The sequence below is a fragment of the Xenopus laevis genome, chromosome 3L, assembly GCF_017654675.1.
Source record: "Xenopus laevis strain J_2021 chromosome 3L, Xenopus_laevis_v10.1, whole genome shotgun sequence".
NCBI classification, from domain to species: domain Eukaryota; kingdom Metazoa; phylum Chordata; class Amphibia; order Anura; family Pipidae; genus Xenopus; species Xenopus laevis.
In genome coordinates this window covers 2,912,546-2,935,673 of record NC_054375.1, presented here as the reverse complement: position 1 = coordinate 2,935,673, position 23,128 = coordinate 2,912,546, and the positions used below count along the sequence as shown (strand labels likewise).

At 42.0% G+C, this 23,128-nt stretch overlaps 1 protein-coding gene across 1 annotated transcript in view; it reads left to right on the top strand.

Annotated features, from left to right (window-relative positions):
* Nucleotides 1-10,384, top strand: part of atxn10.L (ataxin 10 L homeolog) — a 66,600-nt gene extending 56,216 nt beyond the window's left edge. Inside the window, exon 11 of the mRNA XM_041585821.1 lies at nucleotides 10,093-10,384. Within this exon, the coding sequence (XP_041441755.1) occupies nucleotides 10,093-10,283 (191 nt within the window). The 3' untranslated portion in view covers nucleotides 10,284-10,384. The remainder of the gene's footprint in view (nucleotides 1-10,092) is intronic.
* The last annotated feature ends 12,744 nt before the right edge of the window (nucleotides 10,385-23,128 follow it).

Here is a 23,128-nt window from a genome sequence, read left to right as displayed (position 1 = left end):
ACAAGATAACAGCTGCCTGGTAGATCTAAGAACAGCACTCAATAGTAAAAATCCAGGTCCCACTGAGACACATTCAGTTACATTGAGAAGGAAAAACAGCAGCCTGCCAGAAAGCATTTCTCTCCTAAAGTGCAGGCACAAGTCACATGACCAGGGGCAGCTGGGAAATTGACAATATGTCTAGCCCCGTGTCAGATTTCAAAATCGAATATAAAAAAATCTGTTTGCACTTTTGAGAAATGGATTTCAGTGCAGAATTCTGCTGGAGCAGCACTATTAACTGATGTGTTTTGAAAAAAAACATGTTTTCCGATGACAGGATCCCTTTAATATTCACCTTTCTGCAAAACAAGTGGTGGTTTACCTTCAAGTTGACTTTTAGTAATGGCTAATTCTAAACAACTTTTCAGTTGGTCTTTCTCTTTTCCTTTTTATAGCTCTTGAATTATTTGCCTTCATCTTCTGACTCTTTTCACCTTTCAAATGGGGGAGGGGGGTCACTGACCCCATCTAAAAACAAAAGCTCTGTACAGCTACACAAGCTTACTTTTTATCACTCCTCTTTTTATCCAGTCCCTCTCTTATTGATTTTCCATTAACTAGCAGTTCATTTAAAGGTGAACAGCCCCTTTAAGAGTATAAACTAGGGATGCACCGAATCCAGGATTTAGTTCTGGATTCGGTCTTTTTCAGCAGGATTCGGATCCGGCTGAATCCTAATTTGCATATGCAAATTAGGGGCAGGGAGGGAAATTGCATGACTTTTTGACAAAACAAGGAAGTATATTTTTTTTCCCTTTCCCATTCTTAATTTGCATATGGAAATTAGGGTTCGGTATTCGGCCAAATCTTTTGCGAAGGATTCAGGGGTTCGACCTAATCCAAAATAGTGGATTCGGTGCATCCCTAGTATAAACACACATCCTAGCCAACAGAGCTGGCGCTCAAGCGGAACCGTTTTCTGAAAGCCGGGAAAGTGAAGTAAGACCACTTGAACTTAGAAACTTTCTGCTGAATTGTGCTTAGTAAACAGAAATACATTCGATGGCATAGTATCTCTTTATAAAGACCTTAGAAGGGCCATGGGCAGAACAATGGAGTTTTTTGCAAGGCTGAACCAGTTTTATAGAAAGTCAAGCCTGATGGAGACAACGCTACCTTGTCTTTATATTGCCAATAGAGAAACACAAAGTCAGAATAGTAAGTGTGTTGTTTCCTATCTACATTAGGGACCTGGGCTCCTGCCTTATATTTCCGTGGGCCCTTCAGCTACTCCAGTTTATTTATGCCCTATACTGATACAGAAGGCTATTTAAAGGGATTGTGGGCTTAGCTCTTTGTACTGAGGGAAAACCTGCTACTGGTTTGGCACCACCTATCCAGCGGTCTCGGTGGACCCAATCATAGGGCCCTTTGTTTAGATAATGGATAAAAATATAAATGATCAAAACACAAACACTCTATTCGCTTCCCTTTCCCCTGTCAGATGCATGAAAGCCCTCGGAGCTGGAGCTTCACAATCCTTTGGCTGTCTGGCAGCTCCGCCTGTAATTGTGGCTTAGGAAACCTCTGGCTATAACTAACCCCCGAATCCAGTTGCTCCGCTTTACAGCAACGGCATGTTGGTATCTGCCCCGTGCCAGGAAAGACCATCTGAGGCTCTCGGGGGGTTTTGGGTTTTTTTCTAATCCGTTTATTTTTTTGGAGCGGAGATTGCAACCAAAGCAGAAAAAAGTCAACGCTGAAAATTGGCCAATTTCTCCCCTTTTTTCTGTATTTGTTAAGAGATTAGATTCAGGTAAATTGTGTTTTCCTCTCATTTCATCACCCTCGTTGCAGAAATGTTATTTTAGTAGAGTGTAATCAGTTATCTACAGGATTCACCATATAAACAATAGATGTACAGTAGCTTTAAGAGCTTTCATACACTTATGTTCATGGTATGTGTCTGTACAGACTATGAGCAAACTTAGGGACTGTTCCTGCTGAATTGTGCTTAGTACAGGGAATACCTATGTACCATAGTTTTATGGGATCTCTCTGTACAGACTATGAGCAAACTTAGGGACTGTTCCTGCTGAATTGTGCTTAGTACAGGGAATACCTATGCTGCCATAGTTTTATGGGATCTATCTGTACAGACTATGAGCAAACTTAGGGGCTGTTCCTGCTGAATTGTGCTTAGTACAGGGAATACCTATACTGCCATAGTTTTATGGGATCTCTCTGTACAGACTATGAGCAAACGTAAGGGCTGTTGCTGCTGAATTGTGCTTAGTACAGAGGAATACCTATGCTGTCATAGTTTTATGGGATCTCTCTGTACAGACTATGAGCAAACGTAAGGGCTGTTCCTGCTGAATTGTGCTTAGTACAGGGAATACCTATGCTGCCATAGTTTTATGGGATCTCTCTGTACAGACTATGAGCAAACTTAGGGGACTGTTCCTGCTGAATTGTGCTTAGTACAGGGAATACCTATGTACCATAGTTTTATGGGATCTCTCTGTACAGACTATGAGCAAACTTAGGGACTGTTCCTGCTGAATTGTGCTTAGTACAGGGAATACCTATGCTGCCATAGTTTTATGGGATCTCTCTGTACAGACTATGAGCAAACGTAAGGGCTGTTCCTGCTGAATTGTGCTTAGTACAGGGAATACCTATGCTGCCATAGTTTTATGGGATCTCTCTGTACAGACTATGAGCAAACTTAGGGGACTGTTCCTGCTGAATTGTGCTTAGTACAGGGAATACCTATGCTGCCATAGTTTTATGGGATCTCTCTGTACAGACTATGAGCAAACTTAGGGGACTGTTCCTGCTGAATTGTGCTTAGTACAGGGAATACCTATGCTGCCATAGTTTTATGGGATCTCTCTGTACAGACTATTAGCAAACGTAAGGGCTGTTCCTGCTGAATTGTGCTTAGTATAGGGGAATACCTATGCTCCCATAGTTTTATGGGATCTCTCTGTACAGACTATGAGCAAACTTAGGGGCTGTTCCTGCTGAATTGTGCTTAGTATAGGGTAATATCTATGTGCCATAGTTTTATGGTATATCTCTGTATAGACTATGAGCAAACTTAGGGGCTGTTCCTGCTGAATTGTGCTTAGTACAGGGAATACCTATGCTGCCATAGTTTTATGGTATATCTCTGTACAGACTATGAGCAAACTTAGGGGACTGTTCCTGCTGAATTGTGCTTAGTACAGGGAATACCTATGCTGCCATAGTTTTATGGAAACTCTCTGTACAGACTATGAGCAAACTTAGGGGACTGTTCCTGCTGAATTGTGCTTAGTACAGGGGAATACCTATGCTGCCATAGTTTTATGGGATCTCTCTGTACAGACTATGAGTAAATCCTGCTGAATTGTGGTTAGTACAGGGGAATACCTATTCTAGCGTAACATAAAGGCATCTCTCCGTTTGTCCTATAAATTGTCACACACCCCAATCCCAGACAAATGAACTAAGTGTGAGTCAACCTATAGCCCTCTCCTTCCACCATGCCCACACAGAGGTTACGTCGGTATTCCATTTGGGTGGTCTGGTTACCACATTTACAGCAGTAAAGCAAAGTGGTACACCACATCAGACATATAGTGATGCCCTAATGTATATCATTTCTGTCACCACGCTGTAAAGTGACGCTACCGTACCCATGAGCCTGACATCTGCACTGCGCCATGTTAACTACTTCACTAAAGGTGGGGGTGAAGGGCCCGATGATGCACCCAGATGATAGACGGAGGGCGGAAAGGCTTTTAGAGAAACATGTGATTTTAAGGCCCATTCTTTCCCAAAGGTGAATGTTATTTTTGCTCCAGGTGGGCCTCACTGCTGAATTAAAGCTTAATGACTTATTTTCATTATTTCTGTCTGTTGCCTCGGTGACGAACACTTGCCCAGAAGCTGGCGAAACGGGGGTCGCATGCAAGACATCTTGTAAAAACACTCAAATCCACGTTTTTCTTGCCAAGAAAATGCAACGATGACAAGGATGTTCTGATTGCACTGTCTCGGGATCGGGGCTTAGTACTGCAAACATCTCTCAACACTTAGGCCTTCACATTTCCGCATCCGTAACGCAACCACTTCATTGAGTAAACTGAGAGTTTGCAGTATTTTTAATACTTCACCCAAAACATCTGCCCTGTATGTCTTTTTTTTGATTGTGAGCTGTTCCCTATTCATGTTCTTCAGCAGTGAGCTCTCCTCCTCGATTGAGGGTCTCCTCCTGGTGGGTCTTCTGTATGACCAGGACAAAGAGGTAGAAACAAAAAAGCATAGCATAAACATTGGAACTCCTAAACCTTTGTAAATGATTGGCTAGGTTATGGGGATAATAATTTTTTGGATTGTGGGAAGAACCCACATACAAACTCAGTGAGATAGTGCCCTGGTTGGAATTGAACCCTGGGCAGTTGTGCTGGAGGGCAGCAATAATGACTAAGCCCCAGTGCTGCCTATATGGCAGTAAACATTAAGGGGGTTTGTGTGTACCCACTATCTTCTATACTTGCTTCACATGGTTAGCGTTAAATAGAAGAGAATAGCCATGTGCTGCCAGGCAATTCTAACATTTCCAAATGGACCTTCCAGATGTGGATCATTTCTGGATATTCTCAACATTTGTGGTTCTTGTGGTGCTTCTCCCTGGGCACCCTACAAATATGTCAGGGGCAGCTGTTTCTTGCACAAATCTATAAAAAAAGAAAAAGAGAGTTGTACGTTCCCTACCAGATCCCTCCGTGCCAGGAAAAGGTGTTGGACTTTTTGTTATTTTAGAACAAAAACACCTGTTTTTTTAGGGAGTTTTTTGTGCAAAAAATTCAAACTGGATGAAACGACTCTTCGTTCTTCTATGCATCGTCTTTCCAAAGAGCGAGCTCATTCTTGGCCACATGGGAGCAACGTTAGCCATGCCAAGTTATGCCTGGTATGTTTATGATGTGGCCTGCAATTCACTCGAGGCTTTATAAGGCCACCAGTTGACTTTCAAACAGAACCACAATCTGGGCTTGGAAGTCCACAGCGTACAGATAGGGTTAGGTATTCATTAAACATCATTTTCATCCTCCAATTTTCTTTATAAGACAAAGCCAGAAATTGGAACATCTTGAAGAACTTTGGTTTTTGCCTGATTTCATGTCGCAGAGAGTTATTACATTCGTTCTAGAGAGTCTGGAAATTAATTGCATTTATTCTAATTTTACAGAATTGTACTTTTTTTTTTTTTAACCTGATCTGCATAGTTTGGCCACCTGGGTACGTTCAATTATTATCTTCTTTAGAAACGATTTCCTAGATTGGGTCATGGAAAAATAGTTGCCAGATGACGTACTTTCTAGAGGACAGAAGAAAGCCTGAATGTATTATGAGATATTTGTAGTACATATGAATTTTCTACATCATGCACGTATCAGCGACCGAAGTGCACCTCAGGGTTATCACGGCAGTTCCCAGGCTTAACCTACATGAACCTTCGCTATCAAGAAAGAGGTTTGCAGTCATTACAGTTTCGTAAGGTTTTGTTTTTGAATATTAAATACAAGCCAGAATCTAAGCTAGTGCTAAGGGTTACAAAGCCAACTCTAAGGATCACAGGTCCTAACTCTAGGCTAGTGGTGAAGACAACAACCCCTAACTAGTGCTAAGAACCACAAAGCCTGATTAAAGTCTAGCTCTAATGATTACAAAGCCTGACTCTAGATTTTAAGGACCACAGATCCTAATTGTAGGCTAGTGTTGAAGACAACAAACCTTACCTTTAGACTAGTGCTAAGAACCATAAAGCCTGACGACTAGCGCTAATGATCACAAAGCCCAACTCTAGATTCTAAGGACCATAGAGCCCAACTCTAGGCTAGTGGTGAAGACAACAACCCCTAACTAGTGCTAAGAATCACAAAGCCTGATTGAAGTCTAGCTCTAATGATTACAAAGCCTGGCTCTAGATTTTAAGGACCACAGATCCTAATTGTAGGCTAGTGTTGAAGACAACAACCCCCAACTTTAGACTAGTGCAAGGAACCACAAAGCCTGACGATTAGCGCTAATGATCATAAAGCCTGACTCTAGATTCTAAGGACCATAGATCCCAACTCTAAGATAGTAGTGAAGACAACAAACCCTAACTTTAGACTAGTGCTAAGAACCACAAAACCCCACCACTAGCCCTAATGATCACAAAGCCTAACTAGATTTAAAGGACCACAGATCCTAATTGTAGGCTAGTGTTGAAGACAACAAAACTTACCTTTAGACTAGTGCTAAGAACCATAAAGCCTGATGACTGGCGCTAATGATCACAAAGCCTAACTCTAGATTCTAAGGACCATAGAGCCCAACTCTAAGCTAGTGGTGAAGACAACAAACCCTAACTTTAGACTAGTGCTAAGAACCACAAAACCTGACCACTAGCACTAATGATCACAAAGCCTTATTCTAGATTCTAAGGACCATAGATCCCAACTCTAAGCTAGTGGTGAAGACAACAAACCCTAACTTTAGACTAGAGCTAAGAACCACAAAACTTGGCTCTAATGCTAATTATCTCAAAGTCTGACTGAATTTTAGGAACACAGATTCAAACTCTAGGCAAGTGTTAAAGACAACAAACCTTAACATTAGATTACTGCTAAAAACCATTAAGCCTGATTCTAGACTTGTGCTTAGGATCACAACATCCATCTCTCTTATCTCAGCTAGTGCTAAAAACATAGTTATGCTAAAGACCATGAAGACTCGAGTGTTAAGCACAGGTCCTGGATCCTGTAGCAGAGCATCTCTGAAAGTCAGCTTTGCTACCTAACCCAATGACCATTGTTTTCAGAACAGAACCACAATATTCTGCAGAGGCAAGCCTTTTTTGCCCAGGCCCTCTTTTATTGTATACGCTCATCGATTGTACAGAGATGCGGAATATGTTGGCGCTATAGAAATACCTTCTAAAGAATAACGGGTAAAATGGAATGAAGGATTTGCCATAAATAGCACGAATATCGCTTGGTTTATCTAGCTGGAAGTGCTCTGAATTGTTTGAATTATTCACCCATAATATTGTGATATGAGTTGTTACTACAAATATAAGCGCTCGTTTTTGTAGCCCACTCTGACGGAATTTGCTTTGACTAAAGCAGGATGCGTCTCTCTCTCCCCATGTAATCTCAGAACATGATGTAACATGACCATATTTTGAATGTGCTCTGAACCATGATTAAGTGCGCCTTCCAACCATATATGTGCTGTCGTTAAAATTCCTTCCAAATAATTTTTTTTTTTCACTCAAAAATTGACCTGGTCTGCATTGCTACCGTGTTTTATGGCCCACTTCCATAGGCAAACATCATTTACTTTGGTTATTTTGCGCAGAAGGTCAATAGATGCGAAATAAGATAGCTTTGTCTCCCATTGCCGTCCCATATTTGTTTAGGCTCGTCTCATGGTAACGGATATATTAAATATTGCCATTTGAATCACCACGCAATTTATGGTCTGAGAATATCCTGAACAACAAATCAGTATTCACCCTCAAATTACAGAATCGCCCCACTTTATTAATTAATTTTAGCCAACATTCCTCCTTTAATTTGTCTTCTTTATAATCCCAGCTGCTTTATTTGGACACAGACGTCTCAGTTAGCACGTCCCTTGTTCAGTCGGACCACTTGGCCTCTATGCTAAAGTCTTCTCTTGAGAAACCTTGTAGAATGGCGTGCAAGGGGGCGGACAAGCCAGTTATTTTTTTTTGTTGTTGAAAGCATGACAATATAATCACGCTCTCATGGGCTATGCTTGCAAACTCACGCATCTCGCCTCATTAATATTCCCCAAATCTACTCAGGGTGTGATAAAGTGGTTTGTGAACGGCAGAATTAATTTCTTCTCACTCTCGCTTTGGAGCCCTTGGAATCCCACACCTCATTCTCCTTTGTTCATATGGGAGTTTGTGCTGTTTATTGGAGGGTTGTATTAGTCACGGATTAATTCCCTAAACTTCATCCCTTTGGGCTTTTATTTAGTGTGGACAGATAATGCTCAGGCAATCAAAACACCATCTATTCAGGGTTTTGTGAGGAGGTGAGGAGAACATTGAGGCTATAGACTTCATAATCCACTTGTCTGGGGCTTCAGCAAGTGCTTTAGTAGTGAGAACTCTGTAACTTGTGGCTCTTCTCAAATGAATCTTCTTGAGACAAACAAGAGGGGTTTTTCTAAAAAAAAAAAAAGTATGTGCACGTCCTGTGTTCCTTCAGGCACTTCGTATTGACCAGATTGCAAATAAGTGTGTCTTGTGGGGATCAATAATCTTCTTTAGAGGCCTCAGTGGTTGAAATTGCCTGAGTACAGCTCCCATTAAATTATTTTGAAGTGTTTCATACTTGCTAGCACAGAAACCATCAGACTTTGTACCAGATCAGAGTTAAAGAGTGTTGTGTGTTTGGATATTTGTGTCATTCACACCGTCATGGGAATGTTCTGTGGAAACAATAAGCTGTACCCTAATACAAACCTAATTCTGCCCCAGCTGTAAGTAACAACTACACATCTCTTTGTGGAAGAAAGTACAAGACAAATATCCCTCGTAATTAGGGTATACTGTGTTATATACCACACTGGGGAGGGTTGTTTTTAGGATCAGTGCAAATATGATTTGTGTCCATGTTTCAGTCAAACCTTTGACCATCCCCATGAAGTCCCTTCATCCAACAATAACAAAATAAATATACAAAATAATTAGAGGGAAAGGGCGAAGTTTCGTGCCATATTTTTCATCCTTTGTTCTTCTAATATGCGTATCAAATTTAAGTAGTTACTCCAAGCAAACCAGAAATTAAAGAGGAAAGCTCCCTTGTGCTTTTGGATTCTTTCAGCCTGTTCCCAAGGTTTCGACAAGACAAAGCAATTTGGTTTGCCCTTAGTGCAATGATGTATGTAAAAATAAGGATAATGTGGTTGTAAATTGTCCGAGCAGTGTCTTCATACATTTTAAGAGGACAAGGGATATCTTTTAGGCTGGAAAAGATGGAAGAAGAGTTGTTTGAAGGGATGGAAATGTAAATACAACTGGAAGTGGTTTCTGTATTGTGGGGGCGCATAGGGTAGTTGCAGAGGGGCTAAGCCAGATCATGGCAGAATATCTGATAAACCTAAAAGCCCAGCTTGAAGGTTAATGAGGGTGAGACTTGCTGCATAAATGTGTCTGATGTTCTAGATAATCTTGGAGCTGTGGCTGAATCATAACGCCTGATCGTTGGTTGAACTTCTAAAGGAGAGCTCGAAATGAGAAAGGTTGGCAAAGACTGAAATAAGTTGACCCTACTATTTGCTATATAGAATTTTCCAGTGTGCACAAGGGCCTCTCCTGAAGCTATTAGAGAAGACCTTCCATGATAAGGTGGAGAAAGAGTGAAATAGTGGAATTCTACCCCAAAAGAGGTTGTGCCGGAGGAGATAAAGATTTAAGAAATGGTGAGATGACTTAGAGAAGTCTGAAGTAATTTTTTTTTTTACTTTACTCTGGATGAAGCAGAACCAGAAGCTAAAAAGTAATTATTGCAGAGATGGGATGGACTGTTCTTGGCCTTTGCTTCCTGATTTTGTTTCATTTAGGGCTATAAACCCAAGTGCTTTAGGAAGAATGGCAGTCCCACGTCTGTGCAAATGGCCCAATAGCTTGGGCTAGATCACGTTGGTTTTTATTTTTTGAAGACTCTCTTTATCCACAAGTTAGATGATGATGTCATGAAGTGAAATCACTGGTGTAATTTGGGAAATCCTAGGAGCCCTATAAGTTCCAGTAGCCCAGTGGGCTCCATTGGTGACCTAGAGTCTGGAGCAGATATTAGAAAAACTATCATTAATATGCCATTATAATGATTTTACAATTGTTGCCTACTGTGAATTTTTCTAGATTTGATTTAACGCTTCCCCATCTATAGTGATGTCATCAGTGTTCAGTAACACTCACTTTTGTATGCTTTGATCTCTTTCTATGTGACGAGCCATACAGGAAAAGGTAATCTGGTTAAACATACTAAATATTTTTGACAGTCCGTTTTCCTTGACCCCACTTGTCAGTCCTGAACCAGTGGGCAGTATTCACAATTAGAAACCTCACGGAAAACAACGACCAGAATCAGGAACTGATTGCAAGCATGGAGCGGCAAGGTTTGGCGGATAGTTCCCTGCTGAAGAGTATGGGGTTGCAAGCAGAGGAACGTGATGGGAAACTTCTCTTGAAGTCATTAAAGAAATCCCCTGCGTTGTGATGTAAAAAGGAAAAGAGAAGGAAACACTTCATTGGAAGGAGGCTCTTTGCACTTAAAGGAACAGTAAATATAAAAAATAAATTCCTCTTGTACAATTTAAAGATGTTTGTGGTCTCAACATGTCTCGTTTGTGTAGAAAAGGATCATTAAAAGGGGAATTATCAAAGCATAACATTGTACCCCAATATAGTGGATGTTTAAATAAGTGACTTCATTTACCCCCTGTGACATGGGAATGTAGAATGTAGCAGTCGTGGAGTTTCTTGTTCACCTTGTAACTCTTGGCAATAAGTTTCTCATTGATTGAGTCATGGATTGTCCAAATCGCTAGACCTACAGCTAGCGTGCTGAGCAGAAGACCTCTTGAACCAAGCCCGATATTATTCATTAAAAAGAGCAGCAGGACCAATATTAAAAGGGGCATAGAGTCACGGGAGGAGGGGGTCATTCTTCCACTGTATAGAGCACTGGTAAGGCCCCATCTAGAATATGCCGTACAGCTTTGTCTCCATCACTCAAACAGGACATTATTGTATTAGAGAGGGTACAGAGAAGGGCAACTAAGCTGGTAAAGGGAAAATCTTAGCTATGAGGAAAGACTGGCCAAATTGGGGATGTTCACGCTGGAGAAGAGGCGCTTAAGGGGTGATATGATGACTATGTATAAATATATAAGGGGATCATATAATAATCTCTCTAATGATTTATTTACCAGTAGGTCTTTCCAGCTGACACAAGGTCACCCATTCCGATTAGAAGAAAAGAGGTTCCACCTAAATATTGGGAAGGGGTTTGTTACAGTGAGAGCTGTGAAGATGTGGAATTGTCTCCCTGAATCAGTTGTACAGGCTGATACATTAGATAGGTACAAGGAAGGGGTTGGATAGCTTTTTAGCAAGTGAGGGTATACAGGGTTATGGGAAATAGCTCATAGTCCAAGTTGATCCAGGGACTGGTCCGATTGCCATTTTGGAGTCAGGAAGGAATTTTTCCCCCTCTAAGGCAAATTGGAGAGGCTTCAGATGGGTTTTTTGCCTTCCTCTGGATCAACTGGCAGATAGGTAGTTAATAAAAAAAAAAAAAGGTTGAACTCGATGGACATGTGTCTTTTATCAACCTTACTTACTATGTTACTATGTAATAGAATAAGCAAAACAAAGTTGTTGGGGGAGGGGGGGTTTTGGCCAGGTCAGTTTATCTTTTGCTTCCTTGTTTGTCTTTGAGAAGTCAGTGGGACAATCCCTTTCAAAGTGTTAAGGTGGCCATACACGATAGACCTTGAGGTGGGCAATATCGGGCTGATCCGATCGTGGGCCCTAAGGCCCAACGATCGGATCCTAGCGTTTGCAAACGGGCGGTCGGATTGTGGGACTGCATCAACGAACAGATGCGGCCGCGATCCGGCGGGATTTTTAATCCCATCCGACCAAGATCTGGCCGACTTTCGGCCAGATCTCGATCGGGGAAGCCCGTCGGGGGCCCCCATACACGGGCCAATAAGCTGCCCACTCGGTCTGTCGGCAGCTTTTATTGGCCCGTGTATGGCCACCTTTACACTCTCACCCCATGGACAGTGTATATGGGTAGAGTATTCTGTATTACCCTACATTCCCTCTGGTGTCTCACCATGGTTTAGAAGGCCTTTGCTAAAGAGGGGTAAAACCTCCTGGTCATGGCCACCCCACATTATCACCAAGGCATAGCCCTGGATTTAAAGAATCCGGGCATTTAGTATTTATGACCAGCTCTAAATGCAGAAATGCAAAGAATTTCACAAGAAAAACAACAATCGCAGAACAAAACCGTCTTCTATTTAGTACTTCTATTAGGCACTTTGCATTTTTGTCATGATATAAGACACTCTTTCTCATCTATGCTGCCAATGGGATATTCTAAAACACACACACATTGGTACCACACAAGAAAACAGGGTTTTGTTGCCCTTTAGAATGAAGGAAATAAGAAGAAAAAATGTCAGTGTATTCTAAATGGGAAAATGCTGGTCTTTCATGGGGAAAACATGCCGATTGTGGCTTTGTTAGTGCCTTTTCATTCTTTTGGATGGCTTAATCCCCAGAATACAACGGTTCCCATCCCACGTCCAATAGTGTCCCAGTGTTTAAGGCTTGTTTTACATGCAGAAGGATTAATACCTTGCCCTGATCCAGCCAAAAAAAAAAGAGAGTAAAGCCTTATTGAAACCTTAAGAATGAAGAGCAGTCTTGGAGCCATTTTGTTACTTACGAAAAATAGTCCTTGTGAACAAAGCTCACCAATGTGTTGGGTTGGCATTGTTTTAAGAAGCCTTTGAGAAAAGGGAATCTCATACAAACTCATGGCTGTAGGGATTACTTTGGGTGTGTGATATTGTGCCTGTCCAGGAAACCCCCCAAGCACTTATATTATTGTAATATCTTCTTGGCAGAGCCTTCCACAACCTCATGGTGATGAACCATTTGTGTTTCTTTAGATGAAAATACATCCTCCTGAAGGGTAGACTTCCCTTGTTCTTTTCGGTCAAGATTCCCCGCAATATAAACGTTGATATTCTTTTCGTGTAGACGTATGCTTCCATTTCTTTGAACTGCTTATTAAACTGTCTCTTCTTTCCTGTGGACTGGCGCCCGAAACTTCTCAATGCTAATATCTGATGTCTAGAATAGTTGTGTTCAATATATGAATGCAACCTGGCATGATTGGCCCTTGTCTATGTTTGGGTTTGCTCTGATTTTCCATTGGCCACTCCTTCAGGAGAACAGCTGAATGAGCTGATCATTGCTAATTGTCCCTCTACATCAGGGGTCCCCAACCTTTTTCACCTGTGAGCCACATTTAAATGTAAAAAGAGTTGGGGATCAACACAAGCATGGAAAAGTCCCTTGGGGTGCCAAATAAGGGCTGTGGTTGGCTATTGGTAGTCCCTATGTGGACTGGCAGCCTACAGGAAGCTCGGCTTGGCATTATACTTGGTTTTTATGCAATTAAAACTTGCTTCCAAGCCTGGAATTCAAAAATAAGCACCTGGTTTGAGGGCACTGAGAGCAACATCCAAGGGGTTGGGGAGCAACATGTTGCCCACAAGCTACTGGTTGGGGATCACTGCTCTACATGGATAAGGAATCTTTATTGAACTTTGTGTACTTGTCCAGCCAGTTTATGTCTAAAGTAACCAATCATCTGTGCTTTCACCTTTCAAAAAATCAACTGGATTTGCCCATCTTAATGGTTGATCTAAAACATTATTGGAAAATGGGAGATCCTCCTTATCTCTAAGTTCTTCAAGGCAATATTGCATTCGAAATTTCCAGGTGATATTACCTGCATGTTGGGAAAGCATGTTATTTTTATGTACACATAAATGCGCTTATTTATGTAACCGTGAAATTGAGAGAAAAAATATTGTATTGGTTGACCATCAACGCTGTGGGGAGTCTACAGATATTGGTAATGGGCCGATCATCTCACACCAGTTTTGTTATTTCTGTTGGAACTTGATTGTTGGCTCATGGTTGATCATATTGGCTCATGTGCCAAAGGGGCTCACTGAGCAATCTAGAAAGCCATTGGTTTCCAATGTCCTTCCATATGAATGAAACCTACGTTCCAGTAGGTGACAACCTTCTAGCCACCACTTGCCAGGATCTTTATAAATGCATGTGTACCAAGATGCTGTTGACCCAGGTGAACACATTCACAAGAGATTTGCTTAGGTCTACAGGCCATTTCATGAAATGAACAACCGTTCAGAACTTCTGTATTGGGTCTGCTCTGGGAGAGAAAGAGTTATCCTCTGTTCCGTAACGGACATTTTTTGTTATACTGTTTGCTTGGCTCTGTTGTCCCGCCAACTGAGGGGTCAGAGCTGCCCTCCCAAACCTGCTTCAAGTTAAAAGTTTAGAACAAGCTGTTATTTGTGCTGTTTCTCACGGTGTGACACTAAACAACCCAGTTAAAGTTATTGTGAGGCTTATGGAACAGGTGCGTATTGCTACACACTCCCACTCTGTTCTCAACCACTGAACCCAATGGCCTTCTGATCCCTCCCTGGTTTCTCCTTCCCCCTTGACCAATTTTTAATGAATGATAGCTTTTGAGTGGCATGGGAATGCACTGCCACGGCACCATGGTTCCATCAGTACCAGCCAGACCCAATGTATGTCTGTTGTAAATGTTTAGTGAAGAGCTACCGGTAGGGCATCTTTTCAAAAAACAGTTCCCTCACTGGCGGCTATGCCCTTTGTAACCCTGTCTTTTACCATTATTTACAAAATATCAATGGGATCTTGGTGCATTCTGCAGGTGTTGTACCATCACCCTTTATGTTTGTTTCTTTCCTGGTGGGAACTGTCACAACGGATATGCGTTGAGTGTTGAACTCCGATAAACAGGTTTCAATAGTCAAATAGCTCTCGCTCGGATGTCGCACAATGAGGGTCAGATTGCAGCAGCGTGTTGAGAAGAAAGTACCATTGGCTTATTGTGAGTGTAGATAATGGCGGGACGGGGGATTGTAGTTATTAGTTTTGTGTATTATCTACAGTTTTCTTTGGCTATTTCCACCAAACCTATGGGAAACCCTCAAAACTAGAAAACAAATGTAACAGCCTGGGGTTTTTTGTAGGCAGTATGGCACTCGGGGTACGACTAAAATAAAACACAAATGTCTAAGCACGAGACACTCCAGTTGTGACCAAATCTGAGTGTTTGAGATAAGCCGTATATCTGTACTGAAAACTGTTCAAAAACGTATTTACTGCTAATTATTATGGAAACTAGACTATTCAATGCCATTTTATTATACACTAAATTGACAAAAGTATTCAAATCCTCCCTGTCCAACATCTCGATCCCAAACCAAGGGGATTGCCCCCCCCCTTTGCTGCTATAACTGCCCCTGGGAAGGTTCCCAGTAGAAATTGTTGTTGGGAGTTGCTTCCATTCAGCCACAAGAGCATTAGTGAGGTTGGGCACCGATGTTGGTTATCAAGTTCACAGTCGGGTTCTAATTCACCCCACAAGGGTTCCGTTGGGTTTATGTCAGGGGTCTCAGCAGGCCATGTTTGTAAAGCAATGGCTTTGTGCATTTGCTTTGTTCAAACATGAAAAAGCTTTCCCTAGACTGTTGCCAAATGTCACTGGACACTGTAGCTTTAAGGTTGACTTTCCCAAGTACCAGGGGCCCAATCTACGGAAGTTCCAGCTAATTTCTCCTCCAACAAACATTAGCATTGACATTATGCCTTCAAGCGGGTAGTGTTCTCCTGGTATCTGCCAACCCTAGACTTTCCCATATGACTGACCGATGATAAGATGCCATTTATCCATCCAGAGGTTTTATTTTCATGGTCCAAAGTCCAATGGTGGTTCCTTTATACCACTTCAGCTGATAGTTGGCATTGCACATGGTGATAGCCTTGTTTGCTTCCAATCCCCTTTAGAAACAAACCCACTGTTCTGACATTGCTTCCTGAGACAGTTTGGGACTTGGCCGTTAGTGTTCCACTGGAGGACATGGTATTTACTTAAGAATTATGTAGTATTTCTTAAAATATCAGTGTTTTTACCCAAGCTAGAAACCTGTGCAGGTCTCGTTGGGCAGATTTGTTTTTGACCAAGACTTGTTGTTCCTACATAAACTGGTCCATGTTAGGAATTGACTGGATGTGGTCATCGATGAATGCTGAATCACCAAAGGGTCAGTACTTGCTCAGATCAGCCAGGGATTGACGGGACTTTTACAATCAGGTAGAATAGCTTTTTATTAAAGGCAGTAGCTTGTTAAACCCACTGAAATCAGTTTGCCCACCACTGGAATTCCATCATTGTTTCTCTTCATGGCAGCAATGGTTAAAGTCTCCCCATGTTTGCTGCAAATTCCCAGGAATGCTGAAAGCCAAACACTAAGTAGCATCCCAGTCCCAGCTCGCTCCGTTTCCCGAGCCTGTACAGAAGTGCCCACAAAATGACTGTTCACTGTAATAAGTTCAAGATTTCTCCTCGACTTGAAAGGGGCCCGTAAAACAAAAAAGGCGACCGACATGTATATTTCATGGGAAAAGCCTGGAACAGCCGTCATTATCGCTAAGTATCGCGGCCACCACTGATCTATTTATCATGCTTCTCGTCGGAGGCTTGGCAAGCCGCTCTGCTCCATTTCTTGAAAGGAAAACCTAATCGTCTCGACGCGTGATGTGAAACTGCGAGGGAATTACTGCATAAGCGAAATGCCAGTAAAAATGCCATGGTCCCGCCGCAAATGCCGGCATGCTAATTTCCTGCTATTTTGTGCTCTACTCTGTCATGTCTGCTGCTGGGCTTTGGGCTTCCGACCAGGAATCAGCTGTTTAGCCTGGACCTTTATAATAAAGAGGCACTGGTGGGGAAGTATCTCCTTAGTGAAGAACTGAAATATTAAAGAGGCTGATCTTTTTTGGGCAGAGAAGTTATAGGCAAAAGTATCCGGCCTAAACTTATGAATGTTCACAAACTGTCCCTGAAGCAATGTCAGCACAAGAACTATCCTTAGGGAATTTGGGGCATCAGGCCTAACATCATCATGTGCGATGCCAAGGGCGCAACCATTGGAGTCTGGAGCAGTGGAGATGCCTCCTATAGAGGGATAAATGGCATTTCATCATCTGGCAGTCTGATGCCCAAGTCTGGGGTTGGTAGATTTCAGGAGAACACTACATGTCTGAATGCATAATAGCAACGTTAATGATCCGTGGAAGAGGAATAATGTTCTGGAGCTGTTTCCATGGTTTGGACCCCTGGTTCTAGAGATACCTTAATACTGATAATTCCGTGCTTCCTACTTTGTGGAACAGTTTTAGGGGGGCTCTTTCCTGTTTCAGCACAATAATGTCCCCATGCACAGATCCAGGTCCGTACAGAATAGGTTTGATGAGATGGGAAGAACCTGACCTCAACCCAGCTGAACCACTATAGGATGAACTGGAACCCCTGAATGTGAGGCCCAACATTAGTGCCCAACCTCACTAATGCTCTTGTGGCTGAATGGAAGCGACTCCCATCAACAACATCTGAAAGGAACCTTCCCTGAAGAGTAGGGACATTTATAGCAGCAAAGAGAGGGGCAACTGCATATTCATCCCCATGGGTTGGGAATAGGGTTGCCATCTGGCCGGTATTTTACTGGCCTGGCCGGTAAAAATTATGGTTGATCCCAATGTTATTAATGGGGAAAAAAGATAAATATACAGGAAGACCAGTATTTTAAAGAAAAGGTGGCAACCATAGTTGGGAATGAGATATTGGCAGAGAGGGCTCCATATACTTTTGGTCATAAATGTTTTTTATGGTTTAGGCTTCTGTTCTCTGATAAACTCAAAGGACCTCCCTTTGCCCTGCTGCTGCTTTCTGATGACTTCACAACATCAATGATTCAATAAAACATAATGATTCTTCTCTCATATTATACATGTGACACAGACCCGGGCTTTGCCGCTTCATTAAGTTGTTCATTAACTCGAGTCAACACAGCCGAGACGTTGGCTTTGTAGAAAGTGCCGTCTGGGAAGAAGCAAACACAGAGCCGCTGCACTTGGGACATATACGGAGAGTTAGATAAGTGATCTGCCCATAAACAAACATGATGAGGGTTTACTTTCCCTTTGTATGATATGAATGTATCATTATATCCTACTTGCAATTTTAACTAAGCTTCTTCTTGGGAGCTACTGGCTTAGCTTTGCCTAAACTGCAGCCGACTGATGTTGGCCAAACCAAATTTATATTTAATATATTCTGCATTCTACCACTAGGGGGATCAGATTGGTAAAATGAAAGATACTAATACACCTTGGCTTGGGGCATATTCCTCTCTAGGTCTCAATCTGACCTGATGGATTATATGGGAAGGGAGTTCTAGCTCAGTGGCTAATTATCAGTAGGAAAGAAAGTCCATGTAGATCTTTGCAAATGTATTTAAGAGTTGAACCATCTCCCAGGATGCTAAAGCCTCGATCGTGTACAACTGGTAGGAACTGGGAATAGAATCCCCCCCCCCCCCGCATGATGGTTCAGGCTCAGCGTAACCTCACGAGTGTCTTGTGATAATTACATATTTTGGCTTTTATTCCAATCATGATCCCGATCTTCTGGAAGAGCTGCGGGTTCCTCTAATGACACGTCTGGTCCTCGTGTTTATTTGCCGCTATCTGTTTCGGGGGCTGGGGTGGAATCAAACACGGGCAAATTGAGAGCAGATGGGAATTTCTGGGGAGGAAAAATATTATCATCCTACTGGTTGCAAACAATGAAGAGAGGAAAAGATGCCAACGTGCACAGAAGCCAATAGAATTACATCAGTTTGGGTTATATCAGAATACTGTCAATTTCAGCTCATTTTTGGGACCACAGAAAGAAGGGAAATTACCCGGTATGTTTCTACTGTATATGAATTGATGTGAGAGCACCAGCCTTAGTTCTCACACTGTCTCTTTAATTTCCTGACCCATTGGCGTGACCCAAAAATAACAGAACCGGAGTTCCGTCTTTGAGGAAATTTGTCTCCGTTTTATAAATCAAGACCTATTATTAATCAGTGCAAGTTTAATGATTCATAAAATAACATTGTATGTGGCCCCTTTGCCTTATTTGCATTGTTATTTCCCAGCACATGAGGCTAATTTGATTTTAAAAATGAAGCTTCAAAGGCTGGTTCAAGAGTGGGTCATGGTGCATTAGCTGTTGTTAAACTAAAACTCTCTGCCCTGGTGCTTCAACAACTGAAGAGACTTATTTAAAGAACTCACTGGGTATCACCCCAAAATATTTTCGAATGCCTTCACCTTTCCCTACTTTCTCTGTCATGATCTACTAGACCCATGTTGAACTATTGCCCTGCTCTTTTATGCCCTGCCACTTCTATCATGCTCTGCTGGCTCCATGTTGTCTTAAGGTCTCCATCTTGTTCTGTAGTCTCCATGTTGCCCCAATATATCTATCTCGCCAAACTGGCTTCATCTTGATCTGTTGTCTCCATCTTGTCATACACTTTCCATCTTGTCCTGCTTCTCCTCACTGGCTCCATCTTGCTCTACTGGCTCAGGCTTGCTCTACTGTCTCCATCTTGCTCTACTGGCCCCATCTTGACCTACTGGCTCCATCTTGCTCTACTGGCTTCATCTTGTCCCTGTTTCCATCTTGCTCTACTGGCCCCATCTTGCTCTACTGTCTCCATCTTACTCTACTATCTCCATCTTGACCTACTGTTTCTGCCTTTCTCCGTCTTCCCCTACTGTCCTCATCTTGCCCTACTTTCTTCATATTATCCTACTGTCTCCATCTTCCACTACTATCGCCATCTTGACCTACTGGGTCCACCTTGTCCTTCTGTCCCTTGCATCCAAAATAAAGACCTCCAAGTCTACAAATCGACAAAGGCTTACCAGTATAAGCATTGGGGTTTCCGCTACGGGGAGTGGAACACCATTAAAACAATGTTAGGCACTATCAAGAACTTCAACATCCAAGTATAAAAAATCCAAAAAAGAAAATTATTCAAGTAACATTTCCACAAAAGGCCTAATCCTTTTCATGCCTACATGGCACTTCTTCATTGGAACTATAGGCACCAACAGTTGCTTTCACTCCTTTCTCTAACAGCCCAAAACAGAGCTCTTGTCATATATAAGCCCCCCCAGTCTGGCCAATGGAGAGAGGTCTGTAAAATGGTGCAGAGAGGAGTAGTTTGGGTTTAGTTACCTAAACTAAGGAGGATGTTTCAGTAGACATAATGTGCAAAGGTCTTATACTTCCAAGCATTTCCCCTTTAAGCATTTTAGCCTCCAGCAACATACAGGGACCCCTTTGGAGAAAAAATATTACCGTGTCTAAATTACCGAGACTTTCTCTACAAACGAGACCGTCGTTACCTAGAGACAGTTACCTAGTGCTTCACGTCCTTCTGTGAAGCTGTTCAAATAGAGATCAGCCCGATACAATGTAACAGCTGACGGAGCAACCCTGGGAAACAACACAGGAGGTCAATGGGATCTCAGAGTGACCCGGTGGGACTGGGAATTCCTTTGTTTTTATTCTGAGGGATCTTTGAACCCTCACCACCAATGTGGCACTAGTCTCTGCAGTCTCATTTTGCTTTAACTTGAGTTTTTGTGAAAATATCTGGCGTCAATCATAGTAAGTGGCAGACCTTGTTAGACAGCATTGCAGTTGGTCTTCCTTATTTTTATTTGTTTTTTAATAATTCCACTTTCTTGCTTTGAAGCTCTCCAGCTTGGAATTTCAAAAGATTGTATTGACACCCCAAAACAGCAGACAGGTATGGACAGTCTTATATACGTACATCAGTTATTAATCCTATTAATATATATAATACTATATATTATATAGTAATATCATTAGACTGCAGGGATTTCAGAGCATTGACTTTTTTGGGTTAGAGGAATCACATGAGTGGAAGGAAGCTGCTGCTCTAGTAACCCATGGGAACCAATCAGCATGGAGTATTTACCGGTCCACCCATCTGCTTGCTGTGGGTTACTAGACCTGGGTAGTCTTTTTTTTTTAAGGATACATGTATGGTAGGGTGTCATTAACCTTAGCAACCAGGCAACCGCTTGGATGAGATAGTGGATCACGAAAATGGGGCAGAAATGATTGATTTGCAGCAGGAAAAAATGTACGTGGAACATCTGTAATTTCCCCTTTAAATCCTTTTCTCCCAAGACTAGGGGGGGGGCTTGCCTTTCAACTTGTCCTTTAGCCCTCTCACCCTGACCCTGTCTGATAATGTGTGAAAAATATCAGTTTTTTTCCACTTGGACGGTTTCAAAAGGTGCCGAGAGACCCCCATAAATATCCCCATTGTCCCATGCTGTGGGCTCTTTGGTCAGGACGGCTGCCCGGAGGTCATTTCTTTACTTACTTATTCCTCCCAATGGTGGAGGTCACAGTAGATTTACTCTTAATCCCCTTTTTAACAATTTGAGATACAAACGGCAAGGATTTTGCTTCTCTCATTATTTGTTTTCTTCGCAATAAAAATCCCAATGTTTTTCCTTCTACTTTCTGTTACTGGAAGTGACGTCACAATGTAACATTCGCCCTTCTCATTTATATCACTGACTCATTCGCTCCATGAGAGTTACAGCCATTACTTTTTATTTGTACATGAAAATATATTTCTTCCTCCCACCCATGAGATTCCAGCTCTTCTATAAGATATGGGGGTGACAGGGGAAAGATGGGGGGCTGTGTCTATATATTATACACTTACATTATGTGAATATATGATATGGGGGTGACAGAGGAAAGATGGGGGGCTGTGCCTATATATTATACACTTACATTATGTGCATATATGATATGGGGGTGACAGGGAAAGATGGGGGGTATATCTGTGCCTATATATTATACACTTACATTATGTGCATATATGATATGGGGGTGACAGGGGAAAGATGGGGGGCTGTGCCTATATATTATACACTTACATTATGTGCATATATGATATGGGGGTGACAGAGGAAAGATGGGGGGCTGTGCCTATATATTATACACTTACATTATGTGCATATATGATATGGGGGTGACAGAGGAAAGATGGGGGGCTGTGCCTATATATTATACACTTACATTATGTGCATATATGATATGGGGGTGACAGAGGAAAGATGGGGGGCTGTGCCTATATATTATACACTTACATTATGAGCATATATGATATGGGGGTGACAGAGGAAAGATGGGGGGCTGTGCCTATATATTATACACTTACATTATGTGCATATATGATATGGGGGTGACAGGGGAAAGATGGCGGTATATCTGTGCCTATATATTATACACTTACATTATGTGCATATATGATATGGGGGTGACAGGGGAAAGATGGGGGTATATCTGTGCCTATATATTATACACTTACATTATGTGCATATATGATATGGGGGTGACAGGGGAAAGATGGGGGGCTGTGTCTATATATTATACACTTACATTATGTGAATATATGATATGGGGATGACAGAGGAAAGATGGGGGGCTGTGCCTATATATTATACACTTACATTATGTGCATATATGATATGGGGGTGACAGAGGAAAGATGGGGGGCTGTACCTATATATTATACACGTACATTATGTGCATATATGATATGGGGGTGACAGAGGAAAGATGGGGGGCTGTGCCTATATATTATACACTTACATTATGTGCATATATGATATGGGGGTGACAGAGGAAAGATGGGGGGCTGTGCCTATATATTATACACTTACATTATGTGCATATATGATATGGGGGTGACAGAGGAAAGATGGGGGGCTGTGCCTATATATTATACACTTACATTATGTGCATATATGATATGGGGGTGACAGGGGAAAGATGGCGGTATATCTGTGCCTATATATTATACACTTACATTATGTGCATATATGATATGGGGGTGACAGAGGAAAGATGGGGGGCTGTGCCTATATATTATACACTTACATTATGTGCATATATGATATGGGGGTGACAGAGGAAAGATGGGGGGCTGTGCCTATATATTATACACTTACATTATGTGCATATATGATATGGGGGTGACAGGGAAAGATGGGGGCTGTGCCTATATTATTACACTTACATTATGTGCATATATGATATGGGGGTGACAGAGGAAAGATGGGGGGCTGTGCCTATATATATTATACACTTACATTATGTGCATATATGATATGGGGGTGACAGGGAAAGATGGGGGGCTGTGCCTAATATATATACACTTACATTATGTGCATATATGATATGGGGGTGACAGGGGAAAGATGGGGGCTGTGCCTATATTTATACACTTACATTATGTG